This window comes from Magnolia sinica, chromosome 13 (assembly GCF_029962835.1).
Source record: "Magnolia sinica isolate HGM2019 chromosome 13, MsV1, whole genome shotgun sequence".
NCBI lineage: Eukaryota > Viridiplantae > Streptophyta > Magnoliopsida > Magnoliales > Magnoliaceae > Magnolia > Magnolia sinica.
The window spans coordinates 25,891,842-25,909,946 of record NC_080585.1 but is presented as its reverse complement, the minus strand read 5'-3'; the positions used below and the strand labels follow the sequence as shown (position 1 = coordinate 25,909,946).

At 40.2% G+C, this 18,105-nt stretch overlaps 1 protein-coding gene across 3 annotated transcripts; it reads left to right on the top strand.

The window, feature by feature from the left end:
• Nucleotides 1-680: 680 nt before the first annotated feature.
• On the top strand, nt 681-16,994 carry LOC131223318 (aromatic aminotransferase ISS1). 3 transcript variants are annotated; one of them, XM_058218677.1, is made up of 10 exons: nt 681-1,128; nt 2,037-2,124; nt 2,727-2,774; nt 3,629-3,757; nt 9,578-9,637; nt 12,385-12,541; nt 13,412-13,524; nt 13,713-13,771; nt 14,524-14,632; nt 16,421-16,994. In XM_058218677.1, exons 2-10 carry the CDS (start codon nt 2,062-2,064, stop codon nt 16,868-16,870), a joined length of 1,188 nt encoding a protein of 395 aa, XP_058074660.1. In that variant the 5' UTR covers nt 681-1,128; nt 2,037-2,061; the 3' UTR covers nt 16,871-16,994. The 3 variants fall into 3 exon arrangements, with proteins under 3 accessions (XP_058074660.1, XP_058074661.1, XP_058074659.1); XM_058218678.1 differs by lacking the exon at nt 681-1,128 and adding an exon at nt 1,794-1,955; XM_058218676.1 differs by lacking the exon at nt 681-1,128 and having other exon boundaries at nt 1,969-2,124.
• Nucleotides 16,995-18,105: the final 1,111 nt, after the last annotated feature.

The window sequence follows — 18,105 nt, the reverse complement described above, 5'->3', positions numbered from 1 at the left end:
CAGTGCCAAAGGACCCCTTGGAACTTGGGAAGAGAGTTAGGAAAAAGGGCGCGGATCAGGTACTAACCCCACTGGCACCAAGCTAGAGACGGACGTTCCCAACCTTGATTTATATGTTTTATTCACATTCTCTGTCCACTATGAAAAGATACTTTTAAACCATAGCCTAAAAAGTAAGTAGATTAAGCAGGGGTGATTCATATTGTTGAAAACTTCGTAGGACTCGCTGTGAGTATGATTTGCCATCCAAACTATTCATAAGGCTATATAGACCTGTATGAAGTGAAAAATAAATATAGTTTAGGGTTTAGGGTCTTGATCCAAAATTTCTGTGATCCCACATACCTAAAAAGTTTCCAACCGTAAACTTTCAATCCCCATTTCTATGGTGTGGTTCACTTGAGCCTACAATTTGATTATGTTCATGTCTTAAAATTATTTTTAAAAATGAATTGATGACACGGATAAAACATAAACATCAATTTGGGCGAACGGCTGACAGGAACGTCCGTCCCCAAGGGGAATCTGCGACCAAAGAAGTCAGATTCTCAGGCACGAGTGGTAGCCATTTGATGGCATATCAAATCGCGAGCCGAATAAAAATCGTTTTTCAACCTTCTCCACTGAACCACCAGAGTCCGACTCATTCCACCGCTGAAAGATAAAACCCAGGAAAAGAAATTTCCATTCATTTTCTTCTCCACGGACTCTCAAAGTCCCTTCAACTTGCAATCCAAAACAACTCCATTTCTCTCTCCCGCCAAAAAGAAAAAGAAGAAAAAAGAGAGAAAATCCAATGCCAGATCTCTCGTTTTGAAATTGATTCCGTTCTCTTTTACTAACTAGTTGAATTTCGCTGATTCAAGAGAAAGATCGTAGATCCGATTAAATTCAACGACCGATCGTATTTTCACGAAGGCTAGTTGTTGAAAATCGGAAATCGGATGCGAGAAACCGTTTATGGGCTGCTAGATGATCTGATGCGAAATCCTCTGCAAACGCCCTAAAACAGCATATCTTATGTAAAAATCGCTCTTAACTTGCGAATTCTTGCTCGATCTTAGCCATAAATCGACCAAATCAGCTGCAAATGCTTCAAAACAAGTTGCTGAAAATCTGAAATCGCAGGTGAGAAACCTTTTCTCTGCTGCTAGATCTAAGATCTGAATTGAAACCCTCTGCAAAACGCCATAAAACAGCAATCTTCTGCAAAAATGGCCCTTGCGAAATCTTGCTCGATTTCGGCGATAAATTGGCCAAAATTAGCTGCAAATGCATCAAAACAAGTTGCTGAAAATCTGAAGTCGCAAGTGACAAACCGTTTCTCTGCTGGTGGATCTAAGATCTGATGCGAAATCCTCTGCAGAACGCCCGAAAACAGCTAATCTTCCGCAAATTCGCCCTTAACTTACAAAATCTTGCTCGATTTCGGCCATAAATCGGTCAAATCAGCTGCAATGCATTCAAACAGTTTTTCTAGCCAGAGTCTTTCAAAAACATTCGAAGATTCCTGTTTTAAATCTCATTTATTTCAGTTTCTGAAGAAGAAAAGTCATTTTCCTTTTCTCTCCGAGCCTTTAAGAAAATGATTTTTTAAATCCGGAAGAAAAAGACAAAAGATGATAAGATTCTCCCGGTAAAAAAAAAAAAACCCCCGCAAAAAAGGCTATAAACCAGTGCTTACAATAATAAATTACGAGATTATTTTACTGAATCTTCTCTCTCTCTCCTTCGATCTTATCTGGTCTTGTTTTCTAGGAAAAGGGTTTTTTCAACGTTTGAGGGGCTACTGGACGAAAAGGGCCCTTTATCTTTTGGTTCTTTTTGGCATAAATTTCCAAAACCGGTGAATTTATTAAAGAAAGACGTGTGATGTTGGCCGGGGTTGTTGGGAGGGTTCTTGGTAAAAAAGATCAGTAAGTGGGAATTCGTCTTTGGTTTCATTTTATAAAAGGGTAGGTGCTCTCTCTCTCTCTCTCTCTCTCTCTCTCTCTCTCTCTCTCTGTGCATGTGTTTATAAAGGGTTTTTGGGATAGCTGGTGTTGAAGGAAAGGAGGGAAGATGGGGACTTGTCCAAGGCTTGCGAGGCGGGCTTTGGAGACCAATACGCCCGTCATGGTTCAGGTATTGCTATCGTTGTTGGCCTATTGCTTCCATTGTAATATTTTGAGTTGTTATGGAAAATCTAAAATATTTGGGATTGCTTGGATTCGGCATGGAATGGATATTTTCGTGGAACCGATAGTTTCTGTTGCAAATTTCGGTTTTGGCGTCCTGAATAACTAATGGTTTTTCTGCCTTTCAAGCCCCAAATCAATATATGTTATGTTTCACGTCCCCCTAACTGACACATGATGTATATTAATTTGTGCTGAAAGCAGCCATCCCTCCTGTCCTAGCAAGGGGCATCTGAGGGTGCCCTCAATGGCCATGTCTTGTTTCATTATTTGTTTTGGGTCCCAAATTGGGATTTGGGCATGTTCTGTTTTTTCCTTTTCTTTTTCTTTCAAAATTTGAATTTGATGAACAGCGCACCCATTCAAATTTGGAATTAGAAAGGGGGTTTTCTTCACTAAATCATCTGTAGAGGTGAACCATTATTGCTTGAGGTTTGGGGTGGAAAGCAACATACTGCCAAGCAACTGGACGTGGTCTTATATACTAGTTACCTATAGATGCATGGTTTGTGTTATAATTAGTACATATTACTGTGGTTGTTTCTGCAGATACAAGAACTGCTTCGTGGAGAAAAAGATGCGATTTCGCTGGCACAGGTCTGATCACATTACACTTCCCTGTTATCATGCTGTCTTCTTGTTGCTAGAGTTTGCTCCACTTCCTGTTGCTAGAGTTCCTATACCATCCTTAACTCAAGGGACAGAATCAACATTTTCATGCCTAATCTCATTTCACATTAGTCGTGCATCCTTCTGTTTCTTAAGAGATCCAAGCGTCCTCACTGAACCTCACTATTTTGGAATTGCTGGAACTCAGTCTATCTTTCCTGATGCATCCCAAAAAAGTCCATCTTCCATGAATCTGAGGACGAATCAGTTTTCATTCCTTCCTATAGTCGTAAGTCATTGCTATTGTGGCTTTTTTCCCCATTGGTCCTTGGTCGCTATTAGTAAAAAGAACATTCCCTCAACGAATTATCACAAGCTAGTTTCACTATTGGGATTTGCAACTGTTCTGGCTCAGGCCACGTTTGGATTGTTTCATTTTATCTTTCCTTATACTTGCAACCTATATTTGGTTTCTATTAATCATGTCATTTGTGCTGTCACAAAACACATTTTTAGATGGACAAGCCATGATTGGATGGGTCATCAAATAGGTTATTACTTGAAGGCTATTAAGGAGGTCTCATATTCTTATTACAAATTATGACTGAGATTAATGGTTGCATGCGAAGCAGTTCCATATGCTGTGTATTTGTTAGCATAGCCTGCTCTATATTCATGTCTTTGAACACGTTTCTCTGAGCATTTTAACTCCGGCTTGTTTTTTGATAGTGTACTGTGATGTAGGTATGTGTTCCATGGTATTCTTTCCCTTAAAGGGCAGTCTTTCTTGGATTCTACTGTCCATTGAATGCATTTCATTTGTTCATGGTGCGGTGATGTAGGGTGTTGTTTACTGGCAACCACCTGAAAAGGCTCTGGACAAGGTCAAGGAATCTGTATGGCAGCCTTCAACCAGTCGTTATGGTGCTGATGAAGGTCTTCCAGAGCTTCGGGAGGCTTTGATTGAAAAGGTAATCTTCCCCAATTGTAGGACTTTGTTGGGATGAATATTGTAATAAATCTGTCAGCTTTCGATACTTGCGAACATTTTATGATGAATGGACTTAAGATGTTGCATGGAAGGAGCTCCAGAAAGTCCCACTCTTCAGAACTTGTCAAGAAACTATATACTACACCAGACTGCAAGGGTATTTGGTTATTTTCTTGAAGTGTCTTTACTGTAGTTTGTGCTTTACCTTTTCCTTCCTTTTTTGAATGGCATCCTCTTGTGTTTTTGTACATGTTTTGCAATCCCTTATCCATATCAACTGTCTTGATGTGGTGAAAAATCCATACACCACTAGGCCCCATGGGATGGTTGGAAGTCTACTCTCTCCATAATTATAGATGGTGAAGAATCTCCATCTCTAAAATTCTTTGATCACTCTTCCTAATATCCATAAACAGCCATGGGGTGAATTCTCCAGAGGAGACCCCCCCTCATAGGGGAGGGTTCCAATAAATAGGTTCTTAGTAACTTCATTGAACAACAATCATCATTCCCCCAAGGACATAGTAGAGAGAATTCTAGACACCTCCATAGAAGGAGCAATGAAACATGTATGATTTGCCACATTGTAATTATAATCACAAATAGATTCAAGACAGCTGAGCCAACTTGGTTTTAGATGTCATGGATGTCCTCTTTTTTCTCATAGGAGTAGCCTTGATAGGTAATAAGATGAGGGAAAGCATATGTATTGAATGCCAAGAACTGCAATGGTCAGGAGTGTGTTGGCTCAAGTTGAAGGCTATAAAAGGGGCAAGTGAAAGCCCAAAATGATGTGGGTGGAGGTGGTAAGAAAAAGATTGGATGACCTATGGTTCAACTAAAGATATGTGACGGGATGGATGAGAAAGAAAATAAGAAGAGAAGAAGAACCGGTTTTTGCACAGACCACACATTCAAAGGGGTTGAATTTATAGAGTTTTCTCCCTTTGCAAGAGAATGCTTTCTCCCTAAACTCATACTTTTTTTCTTAATTATTATTTAAGCTTCCTTGCTCGATGGGATTTATAAACACACAAACACAAACTTAAACGTTCTAAATTAAGAAAAGAATCTAAGCATACCACACATTTTTGGACCTCTATCCTTTCTTTTTCTTTTTCTTTTTGGTAAAATAACTCAAATTTTATTAAAAAAAGAAGGCAACACGTATATACGTTAAGATAAATGGATAAGCATTCCCAACACAAAGCTCGGATGTTCGAAACATTGTAACATTGTGATGCAAGACAACTAGCCACTTGCTCTAAAAGCTCAAATTGATAGAGCATGGCGAATCAATCCATTTATCTCATAGTCTAGGCCCCACATCCCATGGGTTAGGACCTCGGCCGAACCCCCTTCGTGGGCCCCACTTCACATGGGTTCTGCCTTACACTAGCCACCTGGGTCACACGCGTGGGGCTTGTCTCACACTAGCCACCCATCTCACACGAGCTGCCCACCCCGAGTGTGCCTCTGCATCCCACATGCCACTTACTCGAGCTCGGTGTGAAAATGCTCCTGCATTAATCACCCTCTGTGGGGAGTCTCGAACACGAGACCTCTTGGTCTAATACCACTTTGATGTAAGACAACTAGCCACTTGCTCTAAAAGCTTGGACTGATAGAGCATGGAGAATCAATCCTTTTATCTCATATCCCAAGTGCCACATCCCATGGGTTAGGACCTCAGCTGAACCCCCTAATGGGCCTCACTTTATATGGGTTCCGCCTTACATGAGCCACCCGCTTCACGGGTGGGGCCCGCCTCACATAGGCCGCCCACCCCAAGTGTATCCCTGCATCCCACAAGCCACCCCACTCGTGCCTAGTGTGAAAATGCCCCTGCATTGGCTATGACATTGATGTCTAGTAATATGGCTAAAAGGGACACTGGTCCGATGGAGCAAAACCCTAATTGTATTGACAGAAAAGCACCAAATAGAGCTAGACAATGAAACAATAATGTTAAAAGAGCGTCCTTCTAAATATCTTTGAAAGATAATGAAAGTTCATTAGAAAAAAAAAAAAGAAAAAAGCCAAAGAAGATATAAGGCTAGATTACACGAATGAAGACCGATGCAAAGAGGAAAGGTCACACTCAAGGTATTCCAAAACAGTTACATAATGGTCGTAATGGCATTTTTGTAACAGTAATGGTGGTAACCATTATGCATTATGGGGTCATGAAGCCATTACGGAAAAATTGACCTGTAGCGGTGCTGTAGTGGTTGTAAGTTGTAATAGTCTGTTATGACTTATGAGGCTGAAATAGTTTTTTTTCTTTTAAAAAATAACAATAAAAATAAAGAGATTTGTAATGGTTGTTACTAGGGCTGTAAAGGCCATTACAATCTGTATTGTAATGGTAACACCTATAGTTGTTACAGCCACTGTTATCGTTATGGAATACCTTGGGTACACTCGTTAAGGGCTTTTATGCTCGAGGCCTCGTCCAATACATATAACTTTGACCTTCCATAAACCTCTAACACCGACCCACTTTGATTCTGGAAGCATTGATTATTCCCCTCTCCTTCCATATCACCCTTTCCTTTTTTTCAACCCCACCACCAGGCCCCATGCCAAGCTAGAAATAGGTGTTCAATGGACCTTGACAGCATCCACAACACTTTGGAAGCTTTAAAGAATCTCACCCGCACCTCTTTAGCAAAGGAGCAAAATGGATAAATAGACGATTAATCAACTCTATACTCTACATGCACATTGCACAAATATGGGGTATCACCATCTTCCTCTTGAAGGTTATCTATAGTGAGCACCTTATTCCTACTCACCAACCAAGGAAAAGCCACAATGTTATGAGGGGCGCTATAATACCAAACTTGAGAAGTCTGACCAATGCTCTCCTCAGAGAAAGACCGTTGAATAAACTTGAAGAAAGACCGATCTGAAGACTGAACCGACTTTTCTTTGGTTCACACCAACGCGTCCCTCTCATTTAAAGAAGGACAATGATGTTGAAGGTGCACCAAGAGCTGAATGAACTCGTCCGCTTCCTCATCTATCAATTTCCTCTGGCATGGAGGAGACCAAACCACTGCATCCTCAGAAAGCAAGAATCAATGAGTAATTGAAAATTTGCTTTTTAGGATAATCTTGCTAGCCTCAGAAACTCTTCATGGAGCGTCTTTTCTTCAATCCACAAGTCCTCCCAAAAACGAATCATCTTCATGTCACCTAATGAAAACCCGATCCACTCCTTAAACTTGGTTGCCAACCTAGCAACCACCTTCCACACCACTGAAGCCCTATATAAGGATGATTGTTTTGTCCACCACCCTTCCTTAATCCCATATTTCCTAGTGATCACTTTTCTCATTAAGCTATCTTCTTCTACTAAACCTCCGGAACCACTTGCCCAACAATGCAAAATTCATGCGTTATCACTTCTCTCCATAAGCTATCTTCTTCTATTGAATCCCCACAACCACTTGTCCAACAATGCAAGATTCATTTACTAAAACTTCCTTATACCTTCTCCCCCTTCTTCTTATGGTTTAAACATCTCTTCCCACTTAATCAAGTGAATTTTATTTATCCTTTGCGTGTTGCCACAAAAAATCTCGTCTCAATTTCTCCAACCTTTCTAAAATAGCTTTTGGATGCCTCAAAAGAGAAAAAGTAAAGAGGCAAATTTGATGTGACTGCTTTGATTAGCATTAATCCATCTCTCAATGAAAGATGCGACTATTCCACCTTGACAATTTCTTTTCAACCCATTCGATAACCTTATCCCACAAATGCTTCATAGGTTTGCCAATGTATAAAGGAAGGCTTGGTTAAGATGATGGAAATGACTCAATGTGACACCCAAACACATCCAATTAGAGGTGTACACGAGTTGGACCGAGTTGAGCTTGGCACAACTCGACTCGGCTCGGCCACTAGCTGACCCCAGCTCGAACTCGGCTCGGTTCTCGAGCCTGACTGGCCAGCTCGACTTGGTTCAGTCAGCAGCTCAGGCCAGTTCGAGCCAAGTTCGAGCCCCCGCGGCATTTTCTCAAACACATGGAGTGCACCTTCAATTTCTCACGGAATGTAAAACAGCAACATCGGTTCACAGGTATTTCATCAAACATTTAGTAGGCAACATAAAAATCAAGATGCAAAGGTATTTGTTTCATATTCATACCTTCCTCGCCACCGGCGGACATTTCGTTGAGTCATTTCATCAAACACTTGCTGAGCAACATCAATATCAAAATAACCGAGTCACCGAACTAGTTTGATCCGAGTTCGATTTGAGTTGGGGTTCGATTCGAGTCGAGTCGAGCTCGGGCAAGCTCGAACTCAACTCAAAATTTTTTCAAGCTTAAAAAATCAGCTCGACTCGGCTCGAAGTCAGTTTCGAACCAAGGCAAATCAAGCTTTTTCAAGTCAAGTTGAGCCAGCTAACCGAGCTAACTCGGTTCGTGTACAACTCTACATCCAATAACCTTGCCACATCCTCCTTGGACATGCGAACCGCCAACATCTCACTTTTTAGGATATTAACCTTCTATCCCGAAACCATTTCAAAATATATCATGGTTTTCCTCAAATTATTCACCTTCTCTTCTACTCCATAACAGAAAGGATGGTATCATTGGCGAACTTGAGGTGAGAGATCTGCAACTTTGCATTCTCCACCATGAACCTGCTAATAAGACCAACAGAAAGACCTTTATCCAAGAACTTGCTGAGCGCTTCTTCTGCTACGACCACAAATAAGAAGGGCCAAATCAGGTCCCTTAGCCGGAGACAGCTCGTGGCCTTGAAGAAACCTTTTGGAGACCCATTAACCAATACTGAAAATTTGATTGACCGAATACATTCTAGATTCCACTTCCTCCATCTCCGCCTGTATCCCAAATGGTCCAGTATATAATTGAGAAAATCCCAATCGACATGGTCGTATGCTTTTTCAAATGTCAAGGTTGCTTGTGATGTGAATTGATGCATTCATGGGCTATTAATGCACTATCCAAGATGTCTTCTGGCAACAATCACACCTTGAACATTAGAAATTACTTTGCTTAGAACTAAAACAAATCTGGACGCTAAGATTTTAGCTAGGATTTTGTAAGGTCCTCTGATAAGGGCTGATAAGCAGGCCACTGACTGAATATTGGAACAGTTCTGGTCTATATGATTGAAATGTAGTTTTCCTACCATTTGCCTCTCAAATCAACCAACAAAGACTAAGGCATGATGTGTCTGCTTCCTTGCCTAATAAATTAACCATTTACCTGTGGTTCCCAGTTATTGCTAGAAAATGAATTTGAGAATCTTTGACTTAAAGGGGATTTCCACCAGCCCCTGCCCATCTCAGATTTATTACCTAAGAGAACATAACTAAAAACAGACCATTGTTGAATTGTTGTGAAAGTAGTTCCTTTACTTTCCATGCTAAAACCTTTGACAAAACCTTCTTCTATTGTTCTGCCCATCGATCTGCTCAATTCCTCAGAGAATAGTGGAAGGAAAATGAAACAGGTCTCCTCATCCCAGATACACACACAACAAAGAAACAAACAGACATCTGAACAAGCTTTTTGCATGACTGCATCCATTCATTTTGGGATTTGCAAAATTGACTATAGCATAATATTAGTCAGAGAAATATTATGGAATTGAGATGTTAGTCATGTTTATATCCTTTTACAGGAATCGTTGCATCAGAATTTCTGGAACATGCATTAGCAAAGTGAAAATTAAGAACTTTCTGAAAATCAGCATTTTAGATTATATGAGATATTTCTCCTTTTATTTCTAATTAATCCGTTTGATTTTGCAGTTACGTCGGGAGAATAATCTGCACAAATCTTCAGTCATGGTCACTGCTGGTGCAAATCAGGTGACTGACCCTGTGCTGTCATAAAAACTTGCATTATGAACTCTTTACATACACTCTGGAAAGGTTAAGAGTTGATTGAAAACGCACCTTGCATTGACCTGCTAATTTTAAAGATGGTTTCCTTCTTGTTTTTCCATTGTTATCCATTGATGCAACAAATGCATAATATTCTTGTCCAAAGTTCTGGATACAGTTACTATGAGAAAGGTTCCTCCTGCAGCATTCACTTTCACGCAGAATGCCCAAAACATCTATTAAAAAAGTCAAATCAAAGTGTGAGCTCTGGTTTAGAACATGATAGCTTCATCATCAAATGGAATGAGGTTCTCAAAAGCAGTAAGGTGGGAAATGAGGCATAGCTTCAAGGTTTTGAGGGGTAAACCTTTAAATTCAATAGTTGAAGGTCTGCTGACAGATAGAAGTGGTGTAAATTATGACAATAAAAATTTGGGAATTTCTAAAAAATATTGAGAATTAAACAATTAATCTCATTCACTCAGTTACTACTTAATCTGCATTTTTTTTTTTTCTCGATCTATCTCCTTCAATTGTGTCTGTGATTTTAGTTTTTGGATAGGTATTTGCATAGGTAATATTGAAGTGAAAAGCTTGAAATTATTTTCCATTCGGGAGTAAGATTTCTCTTCATCATATTGGTAGTGTGAAGTAGATCGGCCAACCCACTGTATAATCATAGGCATAATAAATGATAGGGTTGCCACTGGCCGGATTTTGAGATTTAAAAACTCATAGATGGCTAGAGAAACCATTAAGTCATTTTTCAAGTGGAAATGGTTGAAGATTGAATAATTTTAACCCCCCAAAAATGCTCTTCCCCAAGAGCTGGATAAGGGTCTCGGTGAGGGAGAAGGAATGGATTAGGGTAGGTTCTTTGCCTACATGTACAAGCAGTCTCTATTTATCCTTGAAATTGGATTTTCAGCAATGTGCAAAGAAACAAAAGAAACAAAAATATTGGGAGCTTTTGAGCTAAGGGACACATTACACATTCAATATGGTTATATATATATTGGGGGCAGAGTGGGGACTGTCCTCCCAGTGGATTACTTCCAACATGTCAAGTGTTTGTGACATCCAATCCTCCTAATAGGTTGGCCCCACCATGTAGATCATCTAGTGCAAAAATCAGCCCTATCCAATCATCAAGTGAGCCACACCATAGAAAACAGTGTATAGCCATTGATGAATGGAAAAATACAAGTTTGGTCCACTTGGTCAGTGGATGGGGCTGATTTTTGCAAGAAGTGTTCCTCATGGTGGGGTCAGTCTATTGAACGGATTGGATGCCCCATGCACTTATCGGGTTAGAAGTTATCCGCTGGGTGAACCATAACCTATTGTCCAACCGGTTGGACTTGAGACCTTGTGTGTGTGCGCGCGTGTGTGTGTACATACAAACATATGTATGTGTATGTGTGTATGTATGTATATATACTATACATACATACGTGTGTGTGTGTGTGTGTGTGTGTAATTTGTGGACGGGCGTGGAAATTGGATTTCTGTGTTGTAAGGGAAACCCCAAAGAGCACCTTGTGGTGCATAAATTCAATTTTCGTGCTCCTGAGGTTGCAAAACTGAAAAGGGGTGTATGCCCATCTGTGGCAGCTGGGTTCTACACCTTTCATGTTTTTATTGTGTAGGCTAGTACAGATCCTAGGGGAGTTTCGGGCTCGAAAATTGGGTCTTGGGTGAGGGTTTAGACTATGATTCGATGTTATGCAAGGGGTGCTTTGATTTGAAATTAATCCCTGCAAGTAAGAGTTTCAATTTTCAAGTTAAAACCCTCACAGCTTAGCCTGTTGGATTAGATGATTTGGAATGCCTGTGCTTATGTGCAGTGTTACAGGTAATTGAGTTAATAACTTTGAGAAATGCTCCAGTGCTCTCAGAGCACTATATGCTATAGTGCCCGTGGTTGCATTGGGACACTTGGACAGTCCAATCCATTGATCTAGACTACAGGTTAGGTCCAGTGCACATTTCATGGGCTACCATGAAAACAACATGCCAATTTGACAACTATTAACCATTTGATCAATGTTCTTTAATGTGGACTGTCAAGATCATTTACACAAAGATATGTCCAATCAACAATTTGATCTAGACTACAGGTTAGGTCCAGTGCACATTTCATGGACTACCATGAAAACAACACCCCAATTTGACAACTATTAACCATTTGATCAATGTTCTTTGCTATGGACGGTCAAGATCATTTACACAAAGATATGTCCAATCAACAATTTGATCCATCTATTTGTTAGGGCCTATCATGGATTGCTTATGATTCTAAAAAATCACTTTTGTTAGGTAAATGTAACCATCCCCATCCATGGCTTGGAAAAAAAGGATGGCTGTAGAAAATAAGGCCAAATCAAGGACGGTTGGATAATCCAAGCAGAGTGATTTTTGTGTGGTAGCCTGTGAAATGTGGTCTGTACTTTATCGACAGATCAAGTTGATCGATTGGGTTTAGGGTTCCATTGCAACCAGGAGCACTGTAACTTATAGTGCTCTGAGAGCACTGGAGCATATCTCAATAACTTTTAACTATTGAACATAAAAGTTCCAACAGAAAAGAAAACTAAGAACCAATGCTATTTCATGGGTCATTGGTTAGTGTAATGGCAAGTACTTTAATGTTTGATATTTCTGGAATTCAATACGCCAATACTTGTTTGATATTTCTGGAATTTAAACAGGCTCTTTGATCTGACTTACAGGCATTTGTGAATCTTGCTCTTACACTATGTGACCCTGGGGATTCGGTTGTTATGTTTGCACCATACTACTTCAATTCATACATGTCCTTCCAGATGACAGGCATCACTAACATATTGGTGGGTCCTGCCAATCCCAAGACACTTCAGCCAGATGCTGGTGAGAAGCTTCTTATGCTACCATTTAATTTGCATTTGAGGCATAGTTAACAATCTGTTTCCCCTGTCAAATATTTATGTTTCTCGCTTCCCATTTCATGCACATGTTTCACAGTTCTAGCTAACTATCAATAAAAACAATTGTGAAATGAGACATCTCAAGCATCTGTTTCTCACATTCTTCCCCACATCCATTTCTCAGTCTGGTAAGTATGGTTTGAGGTACTAAGATATCTGAACTACGCTGACCAGTGTCTATATTTTCCTGACTTCTTTAATGGTCATGCTGAACAGTTTCCATGGCTAAAGTTAGCCATATAAGTCTTCCTGAGTCCTGACTTTGAGATTATCTATTGTTTTAGAGCTTTCTTCCTTCTTGCAGCTGTCGATTATTCTCGTATAGATTCCATGAATTTTTGGCCAGTACACGTACTTCTTATGAAAGTTGTTATGTTTCTTGGTCTAAGCAACTATTGTCCTTTTTCACCCGTCTGTCAACACATGGATGCTTGAAATGGTTCAACTATTAGGACTTAGCATGATCTTCCTTCTGCAGAATGCAACTGCTGTTATCTCTGTTTCCTTGGACATGCAGTGCTGTGGATACATGCATGTCCCACTTGATGTGAATGCTGCTGAAACTGAAACAATGAATTGAAACTCTCTGTTTCCTTGGACATGGTGGTTTGCTTATTGCTTGTTAACTCTTTTACGTTTTTCATTCCCTAATTCTAGTTTTTCTTCTTTCTTTTCACAAAACATTGAATTCAGTAAGCTGGAAAAAGGCGGATTTGGGTGGATAAACCCTAGTTTCATCCATTTTCGATCCAAAACACCCATCTTTTATGGATTTCTTTTTCCAATTTTGCAGATTGGTTAGAAAAGACTCTATCAGAGAATGAGGAAAAGTCAGTCCCAAAGGTTGTTAGTGTTGTAAATCCAGGCAACCCATCGGGGACCTACATTCCAGAGCCTCTTCTCAAGGTCTCTCTCACACACCCAAACACACACACAAACACAATCTACCTGTTGGCAGTTGCTAGGAAATCACACTCTTCTCTCAATTTGTACTAAGACTAGTGCACGAGTCTGGAAAGAAATGTGGTATGTTGATTCTCAAACCTGTTATGTGTTCTGACTTGTTATGCTTTTTCTTTTTTCCTTTTTTCTAGAGAATTTCAGATCTGTGCAAAAGGGCTGGCTCTTGGCTTATTGTAGATAATACGTACGAGTGAGTGTATGCTGCCCCTATCACTGTAATTTCAAGAACATAAAGAGGCCAGATACAATTCAAAGCTTTGTATGTTAAGCTTAAACTACAAAGTGCATCTAACTTCAGTGCAAGTCAGTGTGCCTATGTTTATCCAAGTCTGATGCACTTTTTTTTTCTAGGTTTTTGATGAACAATCAAAAGGAGATTATTATTATAAAAAAAAACAAAAAAACAACAACAACAACAACAACAACAAAAACAAAAGAAAAGAAAAACAGACTCCAAATAGCTGAAGCCACTCCCACTATCAAAAACAGAAAAAAGCAGAATACAAAAAAGGAGAAAACATAGCGAGAGGCTATGCACTTAGAGGCACTCAACGTGAACTTAGATGAAGTTAGATGCACTTAGACACAATCGCATTTTGTACATTAAGCTTGACATAAAAAAGTTTTGTATCAGATCTGGCCTTGTGTGAATAATGAGAAGGTCATTGCTAATGGGAAGTGTTTGGGACATGGATAGCACCTAAGTGGAGAGACTCTTCTCATTTTCCAGATCTTACAAGTTATAGGTTGTCATTATATTGGTCATCCCTTTTACCTTGAGCTGTTTTTTTTTTTTTTTTCTTTTCCCCTCTCGGGTGGTTCTTATAATTATTGCATGGTAGTCAGTGTGAATGCTGATTTCTTGCAGTGTAGGGTCTTTTGTGCCATTAATCCTTTTTATTTGACAAAATGTAAACTGTTTTATTTCTTTTGCATTTGCAGATACTTTATGTTTGATGGATTGAAGCATTCGTGTATAGAGGGCAATCACATAGTCAATATCTTCTCCTTCTCCAAAGCCTATGGGATGATGGGATGGCGAGTAGGATACGTACGTATATCTCCGCACTCTTTATTTGTAAATTGTAATGAGTAGACTGATGCTTCTTTTAAAAGCAAAGCACCTTTAGCATGCTTGTGATGAGTTAAGAATTCTTTCATTTCTAGGACCCAAGACATTTTTTTTTTCCAAAAAAAAAAAAAAAAAAAGGAAAAAGGAAAAGAAAAGAAAAAGAGCAACTGGCTCGGTCACCAACAAATCGACCTCTCTTTTGGGTACCTAACTGGGTTTTTCTACCTATAATTTGCCTGGATTCTTGCGTGAGCCTTTCGAATTCCTGATTGAGTTTTTGAGCCACATGAGCCTGGCCAAATAGACGAACCAGTGCCCTTTCTGCATCAGGTAGAGAAGTTAAAAAATTCGTTCCAAGTCAGGAAAAGCTTATCAAGTTTCCCAATAAAGATTTTCTTGGGTATCAGATACTGAGTTGAACCTAAAACTAGACTTGAATTTGAACTGATTATTCTTGTGGCTCCCAATCAAGATTTTAAAACTTCCAAATCAATTTTATCTTTGGCCTTCTCCCAGAAAAGAAAAAGTAATATGTTTGGCACTCTAGCTTCAGTTCCTTATATTGAAGCCAAGGTTCCTTGTTAGTCAGATTAACAAACTTAAAGACTCATTTGAGTCGAGAAGAACTAGTTGAGTAAAAAAATTCAGTGAGTATCTTCATTACAATATTGAGTCATTTAACTTCTAAAGTATTGAGTTTTACCTAAAATTACGCATGTACTTCAATTTTCAACCTAGTTCTTTGAGTACTTGAACCCTGTTTACAGTGATCACCCAATTTACTTTCCACGAGTTTCAAAAATATAATGCTACACGAGAATATCTCGACCGGGATATTAAGTACCTTCATTAATATTTAAACCTTGTGAAGGAATGTTCTGTTTGGCTCCTTTATATAGGGACAGCATGTTTGGTTCGCTCTTTACGAGTACTCACTCATGTAATGGCGTATGGCTGTCAATGGCCTGGGCTGGGCCTGGGCTGAGAAAAATTGTAATTTTTTATAGGGCCAGCCCAACAGGCCTAACCCAACCAATTCAAAATCTGGGAATAAAGCAATTAAGGCATGGTCCATTGACAGCCGTAAACAAGGACTGCTTATTTTTTGAGCACTGGACTTACCTGCCCATATTTATTGTCTTTTCTATATTGTCATATGTAATGGGTACTGATCTGGTGTATAGCCTGTGTGCTGCACATCAGGGTACAAGCCATTCACCAACCTGAATCGCAGTCAATTGTCATGAGTGGGGTCCATTGCCTTCTAGGAAGGCGTGCGGGCCATGTAGGCAGGTCTGCCCTTTGAGCAGGTGATGGTCCCTGCACTTTACAATCCCCTATGAGGATCGGATGGTGGTAAATAGTGTATGGCACATTTTTGGTGTACACATTATCCATGGATCAGATGAGGATCAGACGGTGTTAAAGAGCATACACACATTTGTGGTGTATACATCATCCTCAAATCATTCTTCTTGTTTAAGTCCACATCTTGCTCCATCATGATTCACCATGTTCTTCTAAGGGTGAGTTTTGATGTAACCCACTTCACAATCTGAATGGATTCTGTTTACCTGTTTGTGGAAACTAAATTATGCTGGACATTATTTTAACTTGCCTTTTGGCTCAAATCAACATCCATTGTTCTTCCTTTCTTGGGACTTTCAAACATATCATCTAATGGATTGCTTACAGTTTGTGCTAGAAATTGAAACACAGATACAGTGCTTAAACTCATGCATGATCTAGTGTATTGCATTCATGCAGATAGCATTCCCGTCAGAGGCAGAGGGTCTTGCAGCTCAGCTCCTCAAAGTCCAAGATAACATTCCCATCTGTGCCTCCATAATTGGGCAGCGTTTGGCACTCTACTCACTAGAAGAGGGACTCGATTGGATCAAAGACCGAGTGAAGAACCTTGTCAAGAGCAGAGACCTTCTGCGGGAGGCACTTTCGCCCCTTGGAGAGGATGCGGCGAAAGGTGGCGAGGGTGCTATTTACCTCTGGGCAAAGCTCCCTGAGAAATACCCTGATGATTTCGAGGTCGTCCGCTGGCTGGTGCGGAGGCATGGAGTGGTCGTGATCCCCGGGTGTGCGAGCGGCGGGCCCGGGTATATTCGGATCTCGTTCGGGGGATTGAAAGAGGCTGATTGTGAGGTTGCCGCAGGGAGGCTGAAAAGAGGATTAGAGGAGCTGGTGAGAGATGGGATGGTGTGATAATCCGCAGCTCTGATTGGTCGTTTAACTTGGAATTTTCAGTTCCTGCTGGCTGATTTCTTCCTTAATAAATAGGCTATTTTGATAGACAAATACACGAGTCCAGAAATACCCTTTCTCATAATTTATTATTATTATTGTTTTTTTTTTTTTTAAAAGGTGGGGAAAATATCAGCAGAGTTTCGGCGAAATGCCGATATGGATATTTAAAGATTATTTCATTGGAAAACTGTAAAAGATGCATTCCAACAAGCATAGTTTTGAAAGCATCCCCACATCCAAAGATTGGAGCCAATTTATAGTCAGGTATTATAACCATGTTTGGTCGAAATTTACATATTTTTAATTGTTTCATCCAGAATAAGGTACAGGTGGGTCCCATTGTCTATTGATCCAACGGATTCATTTGGTGACCCTGCCATGGATGGGCCATCAACCCAAGATCTCGTGCCCTCAGCAGTACACGAGCCCTCTCAAGTGAGTGGTGGATTTCATAGAGTTGCATGTTGGCAATGGTTTTTAGACTTGGATCCACTTGTTTGGTCTTTAGTCGAGTTTGCAACTCGCCCAAGTTGGGTTGGGGCGGGTGAGTGTAGGGGTGACTTGTGGCATCAAACTGGATTGGCTAGTACTGAATCCGAGTTGACTAGGACGAGTTGTATCAGACCCATCTGAGTCTTAAAACTATGATATGCACCGTCAGCCTATGTTTTTGTTTCAATCATCCATTTGGGGCTGACAGTTAGATGAATAAAATCTTCTAGTTTGGAAGATTGCTCGCATCTGCCCGTGGTGGAACACATCAGGATCACCGAGGCATGGGCCCAGATGTACAGAGCCATAGGTGACAGGCTCTTCTAATTTTTCTTTACAGTAACTTGAGCTGAGGATAGGATTAACTGCTGCAAATAACTTACAATAGTCTGTGCGGTAAAAAAGTGGTGATCAGTTCACCAACGGAAGGATGCATTTGACAATTTCTTGTAGTGGGGCATGTGGGTCCTGTCCAAAATGTTGATGTGAGGGTCACGCACCATGCATGGCCCAAGCAGGAAAAAAACAAAGATCCTCCAAATTGGAAGATCCTACTGACAGAATAGTTTCATCCGTTTGATTGGGAACCATTGCAGTATTTTCTTTGCCAACTGTTTCTTTGTTGGCCGCCTAGTGAAATGTTTAGGATTTCCCCACCTGCGAGGTGCACGAACCATTCTTAATGGGGCCCAAAACCTCAA

What these genes read in the sequence shown, in the direction of transcription:
- LOC131223318 (XM_058218677.1), top strand. Translation starts at nt 2,062, where the DNA reads ATGGGGACTTGTCCAAGGCTTGCGAGGCGGGCTTTGGAGACCAATACG. An exon ending in ATTGTAGATAATACGTACGA is followed by an intron (nt 13,772 to 14,523) that starts GTGAGTGTATGC and finishes TTGCATTTGCAG; the next exon opens with ATACTTTATGTTTGATGGAT. An exon ending in TGGGATGGCGAGTAGGATAC is followed by an intron (nt 14,633 to 16,420) that starts GTACGTATATCT and finishes GCATTCATGCAG; the next exon opens with ATAGCATTCCCGTCAGAGGC.